Source organism: Cydia pomonella, chromosome 23 (assembly GCF_033807575.1).
Source record: "Cydia pomonella isolate Wapato2018A chromosome 23, ilCydPomo1, whole genome shotgun sequence".
Lineage (NCBI taxonomy): Eukaryota > Metazoa > Arthropoda > Insecta > Lepidoptera > Tortricidae > Cydia > Cydia pomonella.
This window is the reverse complement of record NC_084725.1, coordinates 1,048,523-1,072,460: the sequence shown is the minus strand read 5'-3', so window position 1 is coordinate 1,072,460 and position 23,938 is coordinate 1,048,523. Positions and strand designations below refer to the sequence as shown.

At 35.9% G+C, this 23,938-nt stretch overlaps 1 protein-coding gene and 1 long non-coding RNA gene across 2 annotated transcripts; both read left to right on the top strand.

Moving 5' to 3' along the window:
* Positions 1–6,043: 6,043 nt before the first annotated feature.
* LOC133530500 (uncharacterized) lies at positions 6,044–8,266 on the top strand. Its single transcript, XR_009801317.1, has 2 exons — positions 6,044–6,624; positions 7,147–8,266. It is a non-coding gene; the product is annotated as an uncharacterized LOC133530500 (long non-coding RNA).
* A 7,998-nt stretch (positions 8,267–16,264) lies between these two features.
* LOC133530548 (trypsin, alkaline B-like) lies at positions 16,265–22,543 on the top strand. Its single transcript, XM_061868499.1, has 6 exons — positions 16,265–16,401; positions 17,162–17,330; positions 17,825–17,933; positions 20,195–20,341; positions 21,470–21,578; positions 22,255–22,543. Exons 1-6 carry the CDS (start codon positions 16,356–16,358, stop codon positions 22,497–22,499), a joined length of 825 nt encoding a protein of 274 aa, XP_061724483.1. The 5' UTR covers positions 16,265–16,355; the 3' UTR covers positions 22,500–22,543.
* Positions 22,544–23,938: the final 1,395 nt, after the last annotated feature.

The window sequence follows — 23,938 nt, the reverse complement described above, 5'->3', positions numbered from 1 at the left end:
GTTTATTATAAAATCTCACACAATTACCCATGAATGATTTTTTAATTTTATGGAGCCGAGTGAAGGGCACGGCGAGCTTATGTTTATTTCTAGTATTAATATTATGAATGTCACAATTTTTCTTAAAATCGGCAATATTTTTATGCACATACAGAATATTCTCATAAATGTATTGACAGTGCACTGTCATGATGTCAATTTCCTTAAATTTATCTCTCAGTGAGTCTATATGGTTCATTTTATATATTGCTCGAATAGCCCTCTTCTGCAGAACAAAAATGGTATTTATCTCTGAAGCACCACCCCACAGTAAAATACCATATGACATAATGCTATGGAAGTAACTAAAATATACTAATCGAGCTGTTTTGACATCAGTTAACTGACGGATTTTGCTTACTGCAAAAGCTGCAGAACTCAGTCTATTCGAAAGAGTAGCAATATGGGGACCCCACTGGAGTTTAGAATCTAAAGTTATACCAAGAAAAACTGTACTATCAACTAGTTCCAATTCCTCATCCTTCACAATGACACTTGTTTGTACATGCCTTACATTACTAGTGACAAACTTAATACATTTAGTCTTATTCTCATTTAACAATAAATTATTAACATTGAACCAATTTACTACTTTAGAAATAGCATCGTTTACATCATTGTAAGCTTGTTGCTGTCGTTTGACTTTGAAAATAAGTGAAGTGTCGTCTGCAAACAATACTATATCATGGTGGGTCTTTACAAGGAATGGCAAGTCATTTATGTAGATAAGGAACAGGAAAGGTCCCAATATTGACCCCTGTGGTACACCCATAGAGACCAATGACCCCGGTGATCGCTGTCCATTCACATCGACCCTTTGTATTCTACCATTTAAGTAGGACTTAAGTAAATCCAGTGCCGCTCCTCTAACTCCATAATAGTGTAGTTTCCTGATTAATGTTTCATGACAAACGCAGTCGAAGGCCTTAGACAAATCACAGAAGATACCTATAGCATCTCGTGACTCCTCCCAGGCATCGAAGATATGCTTAATTAGCTCAACACCAGCATCGGTTGTCGAGCGACCCCGTGTAAAACCAAACTGCTTATTATGCATTAAATTATTGACGTTAAAATGTCGTACTAATTGAGAAAGAATGAATTTTTCAAAAATCTTACTGAACGTTGGTAGCACAGATATCGGTCTAAAGTTAGTGGGGTCAGAGTTGCTACCCGATTTAAATAAAGGAGTTATTTTACTATGTTTCATTAAATCAGGAAACTCGCCGCAATCAACACTGTTGTTAAATATAATTACTAAGTCAGGCGCTATAATTTCTACTAAGGATTTGACAGCATGGACAGAGACTCCCCAGAGGTCATTCGTTTTTTTGACATTAACCGAATTAAACGCCTTTACTACATCGGAGGTACAAACACGTTCAAAATGAAAATCTCCACAACACTCTGGAGCGTTATCTTTTAATAGAGTAACAGCAGATGAGGGTGATGAATTTAAATCCTTAGTTGTGAAAACTGGTACGTCAGTGAAAAAAATTTCAAATTCTGTAGCTACTTCTAAATTGGAATCTATAATTTTGTTATCAATATTTAGTTTAAAATCATTCACTCTGTGTTTCGAGCGACCAGTCTCCACATTGATTACTTTCCAGGTTGCTTTAATAATGTTGGTACTATTTTTTATTCTTTGACTTAGATAATTTCGCTTAGCTATATGACAATCTATTTTAAACTTTTTCGAATATTGCTTGACATGTTCTTTAAATTCATCACTCGTGTTAAACCGCCGTTCCTCATACAAGGCATACAGTGCACGTCTTCGTTGATGTAAGTCCGCAGTAGCCCACTCACTAAAAACTGATGCACCACTAACTACGACCGATTTTGAAGTAAATATCGCATTATAATGATCCATAAAAGTGTGAAAGAATGAATTATACATACTATTTGGACCCATATCGGAAGACAAAAAGGGTAGCGCCTGAACTAAACTTTGCTTCATTCTTTCTACGCGGTCCGAGGTTACTGGTACAAAAGTTATTTGTTTTCTCAAAGTATTTTTCCTTAATGTCTCAAATACCATTAATTGACCTAAGTGGTCTGATTCTAAATTACTGATAACTTTTTTAGTAATAGGAACAATATCAGTGAAAATATTATCTATACAGGTTGCACTAGTAGCAGTCACTCTAGTAGGCTCCATAAACATGTGGTTGAGATTACCAGATTTGAATAGATTCAACAATCTACAAGACATTGTTGAATTTTCCAAAATATTTACATTAAAGTCGCCGCATATAAATAATTTCTTACTAGAAGATGATATTTTAAGTAGCACAGAATCCATTACACTTTCAAATATTTCAAAATTACTTAATGGCGGCCTATACACACAGACAACAATAAATTGCTCCAATTCTACTGCACTTAGTTCTATAGTCCGTTCAACAGACATGGATACAATATCCTTACGTTCCTTAAATTTTAACTGACTATTTAATATAATTAACGACCCACCATGTATGGAACTAATTCTGGTGAACGAACTTCCCACCTGATGATTATTAAATTGAGGCATTAATTCATTATTTGTTAACCAATGTTCAGTAATACATAAAATATCAACATAAAAATCGTTCATAAAAAGTTCAATCTGTAAATCTTTTCCTCTAATACATTGAATGTTTTGATGCACCAGGTGGATATACTTTCCATGTTTACAGTATTTTTCATTATATTTATTTAAAACTAAATTGCCAGAGACAGAATCTTTTGTCTTAACAGCTAGTTTAAATCATTGGTTATGACTGGAACCAATTCCAAGCTCACACTGGGCTGCTCAATAGGAGCAGAGTTGTCTGCCAAATTCTTGGCAGAAATGTCAAGTAAATAGGATAGCGATAAAGCTATTTGTCTCTTGTAATAATTTGAAAGGTAACACTTACCTTTAGTCAAAAACACCATAGGCATATGGTATTTACTAACAAATTTGTTAGTGTCAATTATGATAAACTTACTACTATATGTACAAAGATTATATAGAGATATATTCAACTTATGTCTAATGTTATTTTCTGCCTCTGACATTTGCTCACAATAGGGGAATGTGAAAATAATAATTTCATGCACTGCAAGTGAATTTAACTGTTCAAAGTATTTAAGTAAATTATTTTTGTTCACATTTCCCCTATTACCCATAAGAATTAGCAGTGTTGTCTTAGAATTAATATTACTGTCATTTAAAATTTGTTTTAAGATATTTTCAAAGCTACTGTGAGGCAGACAATTGCTGATTGTACTAAGTCCCTTTAGGTGATAGTTTAAAAATGAGCTCATATTGCTCCCAATTTCATCACAATACATAATAATATTAGGTTTTGGTGTGCTTTGTTGTGGAGTGTGGAAGGAGCTATTATCATTTATTTGCTGTTGTGGTAAACTGTCACACAGGCTTGGATCGAGTACACTGGTCAACAAATGTCCAGTCGCTTGCTTACATGCACATGACTGGGCATTGGTCAGCGACTCAAACCGCTCTGAATTGTGCTTAATCTGCGATATTAAATCATCCATGGCTAAAGAATATTCATTAATCACCTTTTTCGAACTCTCATTTATTGTTTCTAGGGATTGTATAGAATCCTCCAAACTCTGAACTTTTGATTTTAAAATCTGTGTGTCAGTTTCATACTGTAGTTTACTATGTTCTAATTGAACAGAATACAAGTCTAACTTATCCACTAAATTAACATTAATTTTACAAAATCTCAATTTCTTAAAAAACAATTTATTCATTTTTGATAATCTCTGGTTTTTTTTAATCATTCTATTTAATTTAATATATTTTTTGAGTTTGTTTCCGCTGCAATTTACTAGTCTTGTGGTGGATTCATTGATTAAATCTATACTAACAACAGGGTTTTCAATTGGAGCGGCAACCAACTGTGAGTCGGGCCGGACCAGTTCCTCGAATAAGTTTTGAGTGTGTGCCGCTGCAGCAATATTTTGGGCCTCCTGTAGCTCGTAGATTTGCTCGTGGGCGTCGTGCAGTGCTCTCTCTAATGAGTTGATGTCTGTCAAGGCCTGTTCATATGCTGCACTACACTCAGTAAACTTGTCAACCGTCTCCTGGAGCCGGGCCCGCTCTGAATTTACATCATTGTAAACATTTTCTAAAGAACATAGTTCCTTCTTTAACTTCTCTATACTATTAAGTGATAATAATAGTTCCTTTTCACTATCCTCTCTTTCACTAAGCAAATATTTAGAAGTGGAATTTTTTCTTTTTTTGTATGAACGATCATCACGATCATGTGGCGTGGTATAATTCCCTCTTAATATAATTCAATAAGAATAATATTTCCCTACCTATACTTCTCCTTCCTCGTTTCCTCGTGGCTGATGTTGGCAACCACATGAAGTCCTTGTTTTGTGCACCGAGGCTCTACATTCTGCACGATTTTCAGCCGCACTAATAACAGGCGCCTATACTATCGCAAGACAATGAACATAGTGGCAACAAAAGGATATTTCAATCAAAAACTTTGAAGACACCACATATTATACACATTATGTAATAATTAGAGCAACCTTGCATCAATACATTGCATTGTCCCAACCAAGACCATCTCAAAAATCCGAATATAAACCTTATTATTGTTAACTTAAAGTAGCCTATTGGTTGCTCTAGCAAGTTCATCGGCACCATACCATCAATTAGTATGGCTAGGCACTAGGGTTTCCATAAAGACGTCGACAGGGACAAAAATTCTTTTTTTTTCTATGATATAGGAGGCAAACAAGCACACAAATTACCTGATGGGAAGCAATTACTGTCGCCCATAGACACCCAGAGGAGTTGCAAATGCATTGCTGGTATCTATGGGAGTACGCTTCTTTCTTAAAGGTCGTATCGGTCCAGAAATACCGCGGGCGACAGTTCATTCCACAGTTTAGCGGTACGAGGCAGAAAGTTTCTGGAGAAACGCACAGTTGAGGGCTGCTAGCGGAAAATTAAATATTAAGTATGTACAGTAGTCCTATGAAGAATAACCCGTTCCTTGAAAGAATCCTGGGACGTATTCTAACTCCCTTAGTCATAAAACTATATGGACCTTATTTAGTTAAATGATGTTTTTTCCCTTTCCTACAAATACATAACACAAAATTACAGATAAAAACAAACGATTCATAGCTAAGGCCAGTAACGCGTTTATGAATAACGCCGTAAGACTTTAACATGGGGACAATTTTCTTATTGGATAGGACACTGGGACACAAAGCTTCAAACGGGAACATGTCCCAGCGTACAGGAAACGTATGGCAACCCTACCAGAGACCAAAGTGGTCAATTAAGATCATGCTTGGCAATTGTATAGTAATGATGATAATTGTATGTTTGGGCATTTCGTTTAGAGTGTTTAAGGGAGCTATTGATTTGTATGGGGCTTGATTTGTGCCTGTATTTTGGAATGTGTAAGGTTTAGTTTTAAGCTAAGTACTATCAATAAATAAATGTTTAGGTGTTGTTGGTCCTTGGGCACCCCGGAGGTGCCTAGGGCCTCCACAAGATCCTTCCTCGCCTTTCTTTTTTGAGCAACCATCTAGTATGAATGTTTAGTAATCATTAAGATATATGTAGATGTCTTATTTGAATCCCTGCTAAGTGACCGAGCGTTAGAAGGTCTCTGTTTCAGCTTGCTTTCTGATCTGGAAGTCTCATCTGCAGGTCGCATTTCTAAACCGATTCTCGTAAAATTTTGCGAGCAGGTCCAGTTGTTAGATAGAATTTTTTTGTCGTTTTTGGAAAATGGCGGAAATTGGCATGAAGGAGCCGCCAGGAGGCGCCAGTAGGGTCTGTGACACTTAGAACCTTTGTGAGTAGGGTATGTGGCACCAATAAAGAAAGTAGTTCTTAATTTTTTCGATTATCACGAGTTCCAGCTGCAGTTTTCAAAAATGTGCATATGGGGCATTACAGAGCAGAGTCGGGTATGTGGCACTATTTTATTAACACTTTAATAAAACTAAGAAGACAATATATGGGCCATTCTCCACTAATTGGAAAATCGCTGTCCGCGGCAAATTTTACATATAAGATGTTTATATTACTGAGTTCTATATATTAAAAACGATAGTGTACTAGTTATTCTTAGTACGCTATAGCTTATTTAGTAATATAATATTGTAATATTATAATAAATGCACTTTAAACACCTCAAAACACAGTCCCCTGTAGTGTCCCATTTCCAGAATTAGAAGTTTCGTGACAAAAAAAATATGTTCTTTATTGTTATTTCCAAAGTATAAAATATTCAAGTAATACTAGTATACATTAAGTATCTTTGTAAAACAAAGTGATATTTTTAAGTAGAAATTTAATATTTAATTTGGTATGACAAATGTTGTCCTCAATATTTTCGATCAGTCCCCTGTTACAATTTGAAAAATGCTCTGAAATCTTATTATGCATTGGCGCGGACATTGAGACCATGAAACGGAACGCAACCGCTGTGAAGTTCGTTCGGTTGCAAACGAAACGCGCCGTCGCCATTTAGTTTAGTGTCACCAATGCGTTCCAAGGTGACACCACGCGTCCTGGCTGCACGTTGAAACAGTCCACTGGTAAGCATTTATTTGATTGTTTTAAATGACTATTTGTATTTTTTTAATAATTACTTGGCAAGTATGTTATTGAGTCTGCATCTTAAACTTGATATACTTAAAATCATTCAATGATACTACATTTTTTACGTGAAATAGACAGTCCCCTGGCAAACAGTCCCCTGCCATCTCATGGCACAGGGGACTGTTTTATATCACAGGGGACTGTTTCTTTCAGGTTTTGTCACATTTAACTTACCAAATATACATAATAAAGGCAGTGTTTACAATGACATTGGAAATATTACCTTTTTACCGGTTTACGTTAGAAAGCGGGTTGATTTTGGAATATAGGTTTGTGTGCAGAGTTCATTTTAAAAATGGTGTTACTCTATGCATGTCTGTAATTTTTTTTGCACGTTCCGCAGCCTAAACAGCCTCATATATTTTAATATTATGATCGTTGGGTATATCTCAGTTGTAAGAGTGACATTGGGTATAATTGGGTATAATATATAAGGTAATTTAATTTGCTTATTATAGGTAATGTTCCAAAATGCCACCCAAAAAGAAGCCACCCAAAATTAGAGAAGAAATATTAGAACAAAAATGTACAGCTGAACGTTTGAGATATCAACGACTTCAAAATGACCTGCAAAAGAGAGAAGAAATGAAAGAGAAAGAGAGACGAAAATACCAAAAGAAGAAAGAAAAATGCACTAGAAAATTAGTCAAGGACAGGCAGACACAATAAATACTGACTTTAGTGTCATAGTATCAGTTACATAAAGACTGTTTAGCAAAGATGTTAATTTTAATAAGTTTAATACAATATATGATGATGATGTTACGTTAAGAGGCCGTTATCGATTTTAGTCGCAAAAATGTCATATTGATAGATTCGATGAAATTTGAGACCTTTTCTTAACTATTTGAAATAACAAGTCCTGGTGTCTAGTAGCACGTCTTGTAACCTTTTATTTTAATAAATTATTTTTTTGAAAACAGACTCACTTAATTAGGTACTTTTTTTTCTGATGGACGTTTAGGTAAACGCGCGTAAAGCACTGATTTAGTCGATCCTCTTTGTAAATGTAGAAAAGTTTGGACTGCTAAAAATGTTAATTTTGTATTACACATACCCTGTACTTCAACTTTAATAAATTACATTTTTGTTATTATAAATTTAAAGTAGTGTAAATGAAAGAAAGACGAAATCAATTTTCTCCAGAAATTACTCAAAACAAGTGATAGTTTCTCTGAAAATCGGCTTAATTTCAACGTAATTTTAATACTTAAACAATCGATAACATTTGCTGAAACTGTTCTTATACATCATTTTGTATAATTTACTACCATATTTTTTTTTGTTTAATTTTTAAAAACTGTCTCTTTTCGTCACATATTACCGGGCACGCACGCTTGCGACCTCATTATTAAAAGGCAAGATGAGAAAACGTGCTAATAGAAACCAATAGGTACTTGTTATTTAGATATTACGTAACAAAAGGTGTACAATTTCAACGACTTAATCTATCAATTTTATATTTTTGCTCTAAAATCGTTACTGGGCTCTTAAATTTGTTGATCTATTCTTCAGAAATACTGATTGTAAAAGTTTAATAAAAATAAAGAATTTAATTGCTTTCTTTCGATAAAAAAATGTGTTTTTTTTTTCATATAAACACTCCCCTGGGGATTATGACAGTCCCCTGTCACAGTTTTTCAAAAAATCGTCAATATCTCCCAAATAAAGAGGAAAATGTGTCAGCTTTTTGAAGATTTATATTTCATTTATAAATATCTTTCAATTTATTAACACATATACTTAACATTTCCAAAAAATATGCCTGGGACAGTCTTGTATGGGCCAGTTTCCAATTAGTAGAGAAACACCCATTTGGCATAATTACATTCGATAACTTAGCTTCAAATTCACCAGTATATAATACAGATTTCTGCTGGTTATTAGGTTAAGGTAGCTGCCGTACGTACACGCCACATGCCCAACAAAGTACCTTTACTTGGAACTTTTTGTTTAATGGCCCATACAATATTCAATGATGACCGGTCTGGCCTAGTCCATCAGCTCCATAGGCAGTAGTAGGGCCACTATGTCCCGGGTTCAGATCCCGTATAGGCATTAATTTGTGTGATGAATACAGATATTTGTTCCTGAGTGATGGGTGTTTTTTATGTATATAAGTATGTATTTATCTATATACATAAGTCACCTAGTACCTAACTTTTCTTAGTTTGGGCCTAGGTTAAATTGAGTAAGATTCTCCCCAATATTTATTTATGTATATATTACTTGCCGAAGCCAGTTCCATTTTCATTTCTCTGTTTCAACATGACAGCTCCTACTTAGAGTTATATACCTCATAAAGAAGATAACATGTCACTCACTCCTTAGTACATCCTTCTATTAAACATCTGTCTAACAAATTAAACATGATGTAAATAAGTAAGAAGCAATTTTAAATAAAATCTGGAATTTTGTGTAGCGGCAAACTTTAGTCCATTAGAATCCAGCTAGAAAATACTAATTATGAAAAATAATGATATAACTTGTTAGTTTGTTTAAATGAAATCAACAACAAATAACCTACAACCCATGAGGTACAGAAATATAAGCTTAGTAATTGAAAATCAACTAAGTAACTAGTTTAAATTTGTTGAAAAATTCATAAAATTCTAATTTCTTGTTAAACTTCTGATTATGTTTGTCGGGCATAAATGCTGCGACAAAAGTTTGAAAGTGACTTTATTTAATGCAAATGAATAGCAAGTGATAACTTCCTGAGATTTTAACCTCACAGGTTAGGTACAATACTTATTTCAAGGTTGCATCCACATAACTTTATCTAAACATAATACTTAATAAATATATTTACATTGCATAATTAGAAAATAATATAGTTTAAACTGTTAAGGAAGAAACAATCAATCAATTTTTCGTGTTATGGCTCCATCAAGGTGTTGATGATTAAGTAATAATACAGTTGTCAGATTATAAACCTGTAAATGAGTTCGCTAGGTTAACAAATATTACGTTATCTCTTTGAGCACACTCAAATACTGCCAATGTCAAGCCAATGTAAATATTTGATTTCTCAAGTAAATTATTAATATTAGTAAAAACAGAAGCAGATTCTAATCGGAATTCAACAGGTGATTTTCTACAATAGTCAGAAAAATAAGACCGGTATCAAAAAGACCAAGTCATACGATATAGGAGCATCGACTCTAGTAGTGTTAAAAGTTGCAAATGCATAAATACATAAATTTTGTGTAAACACTAGTCTAATGCGAGGCCGAATAGGTTATTCTACACACCAAGTTAACAATTCTAATAAGAAGAATAAAGTTAACAATAAAAACACCTTTTCAGAACCACCGTCTGACATCGACAAATAAAGTGTTTAAATAGCGGCTTACCCTTATCATACACCTCTGGTACACACTAGATGATAACACATAATCACTAAAACGACAGTTTGTGATAAATAAAGGATTTAAAGCGATAATTCGAGAAAAACATGCGAACTTTGATTTCCGAAATACGACAGTCGTCGACACAAGAGCCGACGGCGCGCTACTGCGCAGTGTTGCCACGCTACTGTCATGTTCACTCCACGAGTCAAACTCAAAAAGATTACCCGAAAAAAAAAGGATTGAAAGAAATTCGAAAGTTGCGTTTATTACAGAAGTTTTTGCAGGCAAAGAAAATAAGGATCACATTAAAAACTACTTATTAAATGCATTTCATCAAAATCGCTTCCAAAAATTAGTGAATACGGATTTTAGGAACGTACGAATCTTTCCTTTCATGGAATCCTCAAAAAATTGCAGCAAACGCAACTAAAGCGAAGGCTCGTTTAGATTAGATTAGATTATTTCCATTTTTGCATGAATACTGCAGCCGTGGCTATCCCATAAAAGTCGTCAGTTACTTGTTCCTTATACTTCTCCAGTTTGTGTTTTATTTTTTTAGAAAGTTTCATATACATTCTATCTAATATGCAATCACACTTTTTGCATTTTGATTTGCTCTTTTTGGATTTCAATTTCAGCGAAAAATCCTTCATTTTTAGCACTTTAATATATTTTTCAATTTTTATAACGATTTTTGCTCAGAATTTTGATTGATTAGTTGATTACTGATTAGACAGATTGAAAATTGACATATTATTCAATTTTTCTTATTATACGGCCGGCCTCACACGTTCGAAGCGACTCGGAATTCAGATTCTTAATTCAGAAAGTCCGGAATCCCATACAATGTTATGTTATTATGTTACACCAAAGATATAATGTAACCCCGTATAAGATAAATAAAGCCTAAGAAATAAACGTGTCACTAAAAATCTAGAAAAAAAATATGCTCGAATTATTATAATGGCCTATACCGGAATAGATGGCGAAACCGTTTGATATTTATTCATACCAGTGAAAGTACATGAGTAACATGAGTCAACTAGCAACATATAATTCTAAGAGTTTAAGTCCTCTGTCGAAAGATGGCAGAAAAATTTAGTTAGACAATACGCCTCTACTTATATTCAATTCTCATTGGTTACACACACGTTCTGGTTTGTTAGATTATGAATTTCTCAGATCGATCTGTAAAAATGATACTGACGAGCGTTCTAAACTCAAAATATGAAAATTAAGATTATGAAGACAGACGTTCGTGTCAATCTGAATGTTTAAGACTGTATGAGGCAAAGCTTTGAAAGATTTCTAAATTAAGAATCTGAGTTCAGATTATGAATTCAGAATTCAGAGAGACATTCCGATCGTGGGAGGCCAGCCCAAAAAATAAAACTTTCGATTGTAAAAAAAAATGAAGGCTCCCATAAGCAGTTCAATTACTTTCCTAACGTACCGTTCTGGCTATAAACGTGCGAGGAAAATAGATAGCAGACATACAACTAGTGTCTCTGTGAACTGTAGACCTCGCGTTAAGCTTAGAAAATGTAAAAGTGAAAATACTTAGTTCATTGAGTTTGAGCCGTTATCATAGTGGACTCACAATGGTCTTAAGCGTCATAGGAATGCCAATTTTTGTATTTTGAAAAAATTTCAAAAACTGAATCGAATAAAAAACAGAGTTTGGTCGCAAAATTTACCGACAATCGGTTAAGAATTCCGACCTGTAGAGGAGAACATCTGGACATACGAAAGCAAAATGCCCGAGTTAAAACGGAGATCCTTTGCTAACGCTTCGGTCAAATTAAGCTGAAATAGATGTAATAATCTTGAGAATAAGTGACCAAGTCCACCGGTGGACCTTCCGGTGCTTGGTCACTTTTTAAAGGCTTTTTATTTAACATGCAATCTAACTATTTAACTAAATATGTATTCAGATTGTACTTCCCGGTTTCCGATGAAGCTGAAAATTTGCATACTTACATATATATTATATATATAAGTCGGGTATATATAATATGTAAGTCGGGTGACAATGCATCAAGATTATGGTACCATCGAGCTTATCTGTACCCCTAGTGTAAATTTATTCGATAGCAAAACGTGACGTACGCGTTTGCATTAAGTCTCATTTTGTATGGGATTTTGAGTTTCCAAAACGTCCCGCTTGGCGCGCTGCTTGTAAATCCCATACAAAATTCGACTTAACGCAAACGCGTACGTCACGTTTCGCTATCGAATAAATTTACACTAGGGGTTCTGATGAGGACAGGAGGTGGCATCCCTTAAAGGGATAAGTTCGCCTTTGTACTGCTTATCCTGTGCCATATTTATATTTTGTCTTTTGTACAATAAAGAGTTTATACATACATACATAGCATAGGAACTCTGTGATAAAACAACGCAACCTAATTGTGTTTTGGGGTTTTCAGAATTGTCTCCATGAGTATTAGGTAGTTGCCTCTGGAAAGAAAAGTACAGTCAGCGATAAAAGCTTGTACCAGAAATGAAATTCTTGCTAAAACTTATTCTTTAGTGTATGACATCATTTTAGGGTTCCTTAGTCAACTAGGAACCCTTATAGTTTCGCCATGTCCGTCTGTCTCTCTGTCTGTCTGTCTGTCCGAGGCTTAGCTCCGTGGTCGTTAGTGCTAGAAAGATGAAATTTGGCATGGACATAAAAATCAATAAAGCCGACAAAGTCGTACAAAAAAATTTAAATATTTAATTTTTTTAGAGTACCTCCCCTACACGTAAAGTGGGGGTGATTTTTTTTTGCTTCCACCCTACAGTGTGGGGTATCGTTTCATCCCTTGGTTAACAAACTACTATAGGTACTTTAAGCTCCAGTTTAGCTTATTGTGACGGAAGAGTAACTACGGAACCCTACACTGAGCATGGCCCGACATGCCCTTGACGGTTTTATTTTATACATAGTAGTATGACTACTTAAAAACACAGAAATCAAAAAATATCCTAAGTAATAAAATAATTTGATTTTTTCCCCAGTTACATACATACAATTATTGTTTTGTGCTAATAGCCGACAGAAAGTCGCACATAGATATAAATAGCTACAACAAACAACGCTACTAGAATAATAAGCCAAAGAGTAGTGTGGCCAATCGCCACGCATCCAAACACCTCAGAGAAATATTAATGAATATCTCTGACTCTCTGGCAGTGGAAAAGCTTACGGAAGGGTCGATGAGGTATTGTCCCCAGGGACGTGACCTAGAAACCTTGGGGACGCGTGTAATGAGGGTTCTATCCATGCTTGTTTAACGATACTAGAATAAATATATCTACAAGGATAAATAATTTATTACCTTTTACTTAAATACTACGTATACAGTCGACTTTAACTAAATAAAAGAACACGGTGAAAACTATTTTTTAGACCAAGATACTTTCGCCTTCGCCTATCCTTGTTGAAAAATAATGATCATTATTATTCAATTTTAACACTTTAATGAAATAAATTTAAAAACTATCAACAGTACCAGCCCTAATCTATCTATACATACCACAGCCCCAAGAAAGATACTTTTCACTGACTTTACAGTCATTATATTAGTCTACTCGGGTAAATTTAAGTAGACTCCTCATGACTATGAAAATGTCTGTAAGCTAGACGAAACATACCAATTAAAAAAAATTTTTCCTCACAAATCGGTGGAAACACAATGAAACATAAAATTAAAAACTTATAAATAAAAAAATTGTCCCAAGTAGAGACCGTTTGATAGGGTGCCAATAAGGCTGGCTTCTAAATTTCTTTCTTCTTTATTTTAATTTAAAAATAAAATCGGTTAAGAGTATGTCGGGCCATGTGGTCGTCAAGTTGGTGAATGTGTAATAATTACGTACAAAATTACGTATCCAATGATTATATTATGCATTTACGGATTAATGAGATTATATGCGATTTCGTGAGATAATCATTACGTGCGAGATTGCCGTTTAACTTTATCAGGAACTCATCGTTATATTTGGATTTAGGAATATTTTCGTTTACATTATCTAAAATTCTTTATACAGGTTGTTTAGAAATAGTATTTTCCTACTCCTCTACTGTTATCTGTCATTTATGCATTCATTATCACGAATATAAGAACATACATAAAAGGTTTCAAGAAAAGTCTATATTGTCTATTCCTCATAACAGCACTTGTGCTTTTAATCGCTATAACGTTACTGCGATTAATGGCTACCAACCTAACAAAACCAAAACGAATACAGTTTTAAACTAAGTGCATTGCTGCCAACTTACAAAATATTCATTTGGTTGCATAGTAAAAATAATTACTTCATAAGTCAGAAACACGCATGTGACACCCGTAATATAGCAACACCCATAGACTACGAAGACCGCTTAGCGTTGCTTGTTAGTCTTCGTAGGCTACGGTGGCCAAAATTGAGAAAACATTGTCCAAAAATTTAATTTAGCATGTAGCAAGTACCAGGGCCTCATGAGTTACGAGGTGTCGCTGACCGGCCGGCCGCGGCCCGGGGCGGGCCGGGCGCGTAACAAGGTATGTTCGCGCGTCTTGGCTATATACTTTTGCTTTGTTTACCTAAATTAAGATTTATTTTTGTTGACTCGTAGGAAAAATATTGTATGCAACGTTGTATAAGTAGGTCAAAAAAAACTCGTGGCGTATTCCTTTACAATGTTCGCCTACGTCTTCGGCTCCGGCTCACATTGTAACTCACGCCACTCGCCTTTTTTGACCCTTCTTATACAACTGTTGCATAAAATACTATTATACAATCTTGATATAATAGAGAGCTTTGAATGTTTTTTTTTAAAGTGAAAACTTCTTTAGCGGCGCTGTGCACTTTTTGCGATGGGGAAAAAATGTTAAACTCGCGTCAGGTGTCACGTGACCGTCAGATTGAAAAATCGTAAGACTGACACGTGACATCATGGTGACGTGCATCGTTGAATGTCATCGAAGCCTGATTACTTTTGAAAAATCGTATCTCATTCAAGTGTGGCATTTTATTTTCTTCATAATCAAAGTGCTGTCATAACGGATAAAGAGGTTTAATCTTTGTTAATTGTGTTGTATTGTATCTTTGTGTTGTTGTTTGTAGATACTCAAATCTTTCCTTACCAAAAAGTTAAAAAACAGAAAAGAAGCGTGATTGTTTTACTTAATATGATGAACGATTCATTAACACATACTGATTGTGTAGGCTGTAATCCTGCTCACGTCTCATGAATTACTCTGTATATGTTATATATTAACACTAAAATTTTAATGGTCCCATTATGATCATATTTCCTTATATAAATTCCACATAAAACAAGACAAATTACATAATATAACGAAAACAAAGAAGATACATACTAAAATATATCTAAACATAAAACTGACGGGACGGCCGGACGGCCCGGTAGCCAATAGGTAGGTAGTTTTTTTATACATATTTAGTTTATATTTATATTTAAGTTCTGATATATTTAGGTTTAGTTTTTAATTAGTTTTATGTAACACTAAAATTCGCATTTCAAAATATCTTCCTCACTCAAATTTATTTACGTAGGTATAATAGAGAATTATCTCTTTTTATAAAACTGCTACTCAATTTCTCCAAAATATCAAAAATGCACAACCTTAATCCCGGAGTGCAACCCGTTGTTTTTTTTTTTAATTTTTTAATTAGCCTCGTGTTCTCCTCGTACTTACGCAAATGCCTCGCCTCTTTTTCTCATTCGCTCCTATCCGCACTTCCTTCCGGGTGCATGCGACAGACATGTTCCGCTCAGCCCCACTTAAGCTAAGCGGTTTTAATAATCAAATCTACATCTACTAGTTAATAGTAGATTGTTAACCAAGGGATGAAATGGCGCCTTTCACATGAGTTAAACACTCTACTTTTTATTTCGATTACGAGGAGAGTAAATTACATGTGCATTTAAAAAAACACGGCCAGTATACAAATACTTCAGTAGTATTTCTTGAGGGTACTTTCAATTAACAGTTTAGGTAAAAATATCGTTATTTATAGAATGGGGAGTTAATCATAAAAACGGAAATTGTACAACAAATCCATTCAAAACCAAAATTTGAAAATGAAAAGTGTATTTCCTTCATTCTCGATAGATCCAGTCCATAGATCCAAAATGGATCTAGTGAGAAATGTTTTTCTTGTTAGATCCAAATATTTAGTATATATGTACCCTCCCCCTGTAACTTTTAGTAGGTAGCGTGATTTTCGATTAGCATTGATGAAGACTATATCAGGGGGAGTCGTAAGATTGTGTTTGTACTTTGTGTTCCTTGGGCTCGTTGCAACGTGCCTGCATTATGGCTTTCAGGCTCATCGCTTTACTTCTGGTTGTAGTTTCTGTGGGTAAGTTGACGAAGGGGCAATCAGTCATATACATCAGGGTTCAAAAGGGGATAATTTTGGAAATGGCAAGTACTTATGTATATCGCCAGAAGCACTTCATACTTTAGCAACACTTACGATATTGCAAAGGTTAGGATGGTATTCTACCTGTCCAATTACTTGGTCTAATGTGTATTTGCATCTCCCATTTTGCTTAATGGGAGAGCGAGACGCAATGCACATTGGACAAAGAAGTTTGACAGGTAGAATACCATCGTTACCAAGGCAAACGCGGGTGAAAGGCACCATTTCATATCTTGGTTGACAAACTAATCCTGCTTTCGAAGTTAGGTATACCAATGTAAGGTATACATATAACAACGTTGTCAATCAAGCTTATGGGAGAACATTGGGAGGATACCGGACTTAACCCATAACCCACCAAAACCTGGTTTTCCTGTTGATCAGAGAGCTGTCGCTTTCGTTAAAAATGTGCCTAAACCAATAGGTACTTGGCGTTATGTTAACAAACGGAACCTAGACGCCAGGCTCTTTGTTTATTTGTTTATTGCACATAACATAATATGCTTTTAAATAACCATGGCATAAAACGGGATATCGCTTTAAAATGTACTCTCAAAACCTCTACGGCCTTCGATGCTTAGGAGATTCTGAACGTTACATGAAGATGTAAAAAAAAAAATATTATAGGACATTATTACACAAATTGACTAAAACATTTATTTATGTAAAACATTGTCTTCTTTTTTTTTCTCTTCAGCTTCGGCAGAACCTGGCCGTATCGTAGACGGCAGCCCCACCACCATCGAGGAGTTCCCCTACATAGCGGCATACACCTACACTTACCCTGGACCAGGCATCACAGTCCAGCGATGTGTCGGCGCTATTCTCTCGTCCTTCCACGTGGTCACCACCAGCTTCTGCTTCACGTGAGTCGCATGAGGTCCTAGTCAAGATGACAATTGAACATCGACGAACGTCTAACGGATAGAAAAAATGTACCAAGATGACAGATGCTACAGCTTCAGTTTTTATTAACGATTGTAATCTTAACTAGGCCCCCTGTAGTCCTCCATTGAGGAGATCCCCTACATCGCGGCATACCTACACCTATTTTGAGCCACTTCACGACATCACGACACCTTCCAAAGGATGGTGAAACCTTTCCAGCGATATCTGGGACGACCAAAATAATGGTAATAACTCAAATATTGGTTTGCAGAAATATTTAGATTACTACCGTTAAACCAATATAAGTCTGCATCGATTTTGATAGCACACGCAGTACAAGTGTTATTTTAAACGTCAAACTTCTATGAATAAAATTATGACGTATAAATAACACTTGCACTACGTATAATGGTATCAAAATCGTTGCAGACTTAGTTTAATTCTAACAGATGTTTACAATTTTGTTGAACAGCGGCGCGGTACTGGAAAACATGAAGGTCCGCGCAGGCTCCACAAACAGCCTGTCTGGCGGTGAGGTCCGCGATATCGCGCGGGTTATCAAGCATCCCGACTACGTTGAGGTGTGTATAATAGCTTCCGTAAACCTCCCAACTATAGTCCGATATGGTCCCGTGTCCACAAGTTCAATCTATGAATAAAGTACATGTAAGCATCCCTATAATGGAACAGGCACCAGTAGGTATTGGGATGGTATAGACAAATCCTGTAAAATAAGTATTTATCATTAGTTTTTCAACACAGGCAACATTTTACCATAAACAAGAGCTGCTTAAGTTTGATGTTTGATTGATTTTTCTTTACATACATCCCATGACTGGGACAAAAAAACATAGTTTTTATTCGGTAATAATATTGAAACCATTTGTAGTACATATCTTTTATTAAATACATTGAAAATATAAATAACGAATAGGACATTTAACTTTTAACGCATAAAGTTGTAGAAATTTTAGTGCCGAGAAAATATCAAAATACGTACTTTAAATTATCGCTTATGCCCGTTAACATTATCTTCCAACTTCTTTTTGGAGTTGTCAGACTTTTTTTTCAATTTATGAAAGTATTTTGCTTCAGAAGTGTGACATTCAAATAATAGTCACACCTGAAACCTAAACGAGGACCTATTCGAGTTGATTTTGGACCATAAGTTGGGTTCAACGAGGAAATGCCGCCAGCATCCTTGGCACAATGCCTCAAGGGCCTATTTTAGATTAAAGCTAGTTATAGTAATCCTCTGTATATAGGTATCCATTACGTATAGTATATTGTTATTGTAAATAAAGTTGGGTTGGGAGCTTTTGGGTGGTTTTTACGGTTATCTGGGGGCACGGCAGTGCCCCCACCAAGTCGAGCAAAAAAGTCACGGCCGTACCATCCTTTTCTCAAAGCAATTCAGACCATTTTCGACCCCCTGTAACTTCGTTGTGGATAAAACTAGAAGACTGAAATTTTCAGTAACCATGCAGGCATTGTAAAGACACGGTATATTTCAAATTTCATTCAATTTGAACCAGTATTTTAAGAATTATAACGGGTCAAATTTCTTAATTTTGTCACTCACTGACTCACCGATCATCAAAATTCTAAGGCACTTCTAGCAGACCTAGAAGCTTCAAATTTGGGTAAGTAGTGTTTATGTATATGTAAGTAGTGTTTGGTGTATGAATCAAGGAAAAACTAAAAAATCTAGAAAAGACCGCAAAGAAAATTAAGCCCATACAGCCAAGTCTTCAGTTTTATTATGTTTTACGGCAGTTATTATTATTGCGTGCGAAGCCGCGGGTTTAAGCTAGTCCCATATAAATATAGGCGCATGGTAGTGCCCCTGCCAAATCGAGCAAAAAATGGGTATTCCCGTCATGAAAACACGTGTAAATTAAATTATTTAATGCGAAAAACGTACCTACGTGCGTATTCGTACTTATTACGAGTGCGTAAGGTTGTAAATAGTTCATAAGTCAGAGAGAGGGCTTTAAGAAAATTCGTTGCTGGTAGATATACATATATACAATAAGTAGAAGGTACCGAAAAGGAAAAAAGTAGAACTGTCTACAAAATACAAAAAGAAATGAGATACCATCAAAAACAATACTTGTCAAATAAACCAAGTCTCGCAACTCAGTTGTTCTGCGGTAAAAAGTTGTGAGATCCATGTAATACCAAGTCGGTTATTAATTTATTCAGTCTCTACTTAAGCGACTTTCTGTCTTAATACGTCCAGTCTCTAAGACCACGATCGTGGTCCATAACAATTGAAAATCAATTGTGTCTGGAATCTCCGTACTCGAAGCATTAAGTTGTTACGTAATAATTAACAGCATCTTATAGTGACGCATATCAATATTAAAATTCTTTAATGTATTATATAAATATATTGAGACTTGGCCATCGCCTGAAAACACGTGTAAATTCAATCGCCTGACAACACATGTAAATTCAATTATTTAGTGCGATTTAGTGTATTGGGAGCTTTTGGGTGGTTTTTACGTTTATCTATGTATGTGATACCCCATTGTGAAAACACGATACGATGTATAAGTTGGTCATTGGTGTAGGTGCCTACCTACTTTCTTTTCTATACGACGAAATTGACGTCGCTTTTCAAGTGCTACGTTCTTAATCAATAGGTAAAGTCAGTTTTAAATAACTGATAAGAATATTAATGCATAAAATTTATATGCAACTAGGCAAAACACAAAGTACGCGTACCTATATTAACTACGAGTATTTACTTAAATCCTAAACTATAAAGAACCTGTGTTTTAATTAACCTGTGCTATAATTATTTTCCGACTGGCAAATAATTAATTTATGTTGACAGGTCCCCAGAGCCGCCGACATCGCCATAACAGTTCTTTCTGCCCCCCTCTTCATGACCAGCGCCATCAACGCGCTGTTTCTGCCGGCGCAGAACCAGTACATTGCGGACTATACGAGCGTCAAAATCGTCAGTTGGGGCTTTGAGTCGGTAAGCAGACAGAAGAGGATCTAATTATCATCATAACATAACGTTTGTCCCGTTGTCCCGTAGCGTAGGGATTGCCTACGTATTCGGGCGGCCTTTTGACATGCCAAATCATCCCCGCCGATTTTATTGGAGTTGGCGACGTCTTTTTACTCCACGGCTGTGGTCGTTTAAAACCCTTTAAATCCTGGAGACGCCTGACAACCACCTCAGCGTTGTCATGTCTGCCAGATGGCTTGGACATGTGAAGAATATGACTATACTTCATGAACACCTGTATACTAGATACTAGACATACTACTACTAGATAGACTAGTATTCCGGCGTAGCAGAATTTGCTATTTACTAGCGACTCGCCCCGGCTTCGCGCACGTTAACAAGTTATACACCTAACCTAAGGCCGGCCTTACAGTCTGAATCCGAATTCATAATCTGATTCCATATTATTAATCCAGAACGCACGGAACTGCATACAATTCACACATTCTGATTTTTCCAGATTATGAATTTTTCAGATTGATCTGTCAGCTTGATTGTAATTTCTTGTAATTGTAATTTCTTATTTGACTGTTTCTCTCTCTGACATATTTTCTCTTTATGTATAATTAATAATTTAGCGTGTAAGTGCTTTGGTGTGATGACATACTGTAAACTTGCATTGTATTTAAGTGAATAAATGAATGATACTGACGTGCGTTATGAATTCAGAATATGAAAATTCATATTGTGAATTCCGGCTGCAACTTTTTTCATACTTTATGTATGGACGAGCGCAGACACGCTGGAATCAGATAATGAATTTGCCATTGTCATTGATGGGAGATAATGAGACAGATGTTCTTGAGACAACTGATCAATCTGAATGTTAAGACATGTGTGAGGCAAAGCTTTCTGAATTAAGAATCTAAATTCAGAGAGACATTCCGGCCGTGGAGGCCAGCCCAAACCTTCATCATGAATCACTCTATTGATAGGTAAAAACAGCATGAAAATCCGTTTAGCAGTTTTGGACTTTATCGCGGACAGACAGACGCGGCGGGGGACTTTTTTTTATAAAGTGTAGTGATAGTAATCTTTGTTTTATATTTAAGGTGAAGTGTCTAGTGATAAGTAATGTTTTGCACTAAACAGGAACAAGGACCGCAACTAGAGCAGCTGAAGACTGTGAACCTGTTGAAGATACCGTTGCTCGAGTGCCAAGAGCGGTACAGTGATGTCGACGACGTCGCCATCGACGACCGTAAGTGTGGCGATAGTAACATTGTACTTTATAAAGGTAGAAGTACTATTGCTCGACGCTGCACTACTGCACTAAGATTTCTCTGCATTCGAACTTAATCCTTGTCACTTTGACATAAAGTACCCATGTCGAGTACTAGTTCAGCGTCGAGCACTAGTTACAAAGATTTATGATGTAATAGGGAATGTCACACGTAAATATTTAGTATGAGAGATTGACCAGTAAGTTCATACTTACAAAATTTTGCCGTTTTGCATTTCCAAGTTTGTGAACATTTTTAACATTTTGACAAATTGTGATGATTTGCTATCACGTTGAAATAGTGGTGAAATTGTTACGTCGGTAGGTCGCTTTATATGTACTCACACGGATTTTTCACTCTGGCAACAAAACTTTTACTGTATACAAAGCGTGATATTCAAAATTTTTTTGGGACATCGATCCTTAGCGCTTGTATTTTTTTAAATTTGCCGGCTTTTTCTACTGAAAAAGTTGGCTAGCCATGCGCTCCTTTCCAACCGAGTATTTTGCGCTTTATTTCTGAGGGCCTACCGCGAACCACGTTCGACGTGTTGCCTCCCTATCACACTTGCGCACGAATTTACAAGTGCGACAGAGAGGCAACACGTCGAACGTGGTTCGCGGTAGGCCCTCTGATCTCATTGTTGTTTTTCAGCTGTCCTATGCGTTGGAGACCAAGGCGCGCAAGGCATGTGCATGGGTGACTCGGGCGCTCCCATGGCCATCGGACAAGTCCTAGTCGGGGTCTCATCATTCTACAAGGGTTGCGGAGACCCAACTTTCCCTGACGTGTTCACCCGTATTGACAGATACACGGATTGGATACTAGAGGTCGCTACTGCGGCGAATGTTAGGGCAAATGTGAGTGCTGTTAGAACTAGCCCGGTTGTATCGTCGTGAGATTTGTGTACAATAAATTGTGCATATTCAGAATTGCGTTATTATTATTGAGTTTTATTGAATTACAGATGGCACCAAATTAAAAATTGCTTTTAGAACTCAGGAGGGTACGTGCCCCAAGTTAGGTACACACGTCGCAATACTAGCTGTATATGTTAACAAATAAATAAATATTATAGGACATTATTACACAAATTGACTAAGTCCCACAGTAAGCTCAATAAGGCTTGTGTTGAGGGTACTTAGACAACGATATATATAATATATAAATATTTATAAATACTTAAATACATATAAAACACCCATGACTCAGGAACAAATATCCATGCTCATCACACAAATACATGCCCTTACCAGGATTTGAACCCGGGACCATCAGCTTCGTAGGTAGGGTCACTACCCACTAGGCCAAACCGGTCGTCAAACCAACGATACCAATCATGGGACATTTTTTCAATTTTGATAAATTTGGAGTATGTTTGATATTTCACCTGAAGGGTCTAGCAGACCCCCCCCCCCCCCCCAAGACGACCCCCGACGAGAGGTGCCCCCAACGACGGATTTGGTCATTCTTTCCGGTGGTGTACTGGCAAGTCCTGAGAACACTCTATGCTTAATATCAGTCCCCGATCTTCTTTTGTTTTCGAGTTATTCAGGATAATGTAAAATAATCAGCGTATCGTTGAAAGTGGCATATTTTGTAAACTGTTCAAGTTAGATTCATTAAACAAAATTATATTTGACAATAATAAAATAGGCTACAAAATACACATTTTTAACCCACGTCATGTACTTATACTTCATTGTGTAAAAAACATTTTATTTTTCTTCAGATTATTTTGTTTACTTTTCGCGGAAGTACACCTCCAGAAAAAATATGCATGGATAGCGACTAGTACCCGCTACATACACATATAAAAATATTTGCGTAAATCTTCGTGCGTCATGTCAAAAAAAAAACAAATAAGTAGTTGGGAGCATATGTTTTCTTGCAAATATTTACAGTACCTACATACACACAGTACAAATATATGTAACATGCATAAGTATATATTTAAACATATAAGTACATTGACTAGTGCTGCACTGGTCGTTTATTAGTGTAGGTTTTAAGGTTCTGACGGAAGATCAGCGCTGTGGTCTCCGCAGCATTTATGCTGAGTCAGCGCCTATTCTTTACCACAACACATGACCCTCTACTAATATCTCTATTAATCTAAAAATAAGACACGTAATACATTTGATTGTTGACGTAATTATTGATATTAGTGTCAAACTGTATATTACTTTTTCTTTGTCTCTTGTCAATTTTCTTTCTCTCTTGTTATTTGTTTGTGTCACAAAGCATGTAAGTTGTGGTTGAATAAAGATTTTATCTATCTATCTATGTAAACAAAGTACTAGTGCAGGGTGTAGATAAGTTAGTATGTAGGTGTGTA

Bases quoted from the DNA above. Each gene is read 5' to 3' on its own strand.
- LOC133530548 (XM_061868499.1), top strand. From the start codon at position 16,356: ATGGCTTTCAGGCTCATCGCTTTACTTCTGGTTGTAGTTTCTGTGG. The intron at 20,342-21,469 runs GTAAGCAGACAG...TGCACTAAACAG, and splicing joins TCAGTTGGGGCTTTGAGTCG to GAACAAGGACCGCAACTAGA. The intron at 21,579-22,254 runs GTAAGTGTGGCG...GTTGTTTTTCAG, and splicing joins CGACGTCGCCATCGACGACC to CTGTCCTATGCGTTGGAGAC.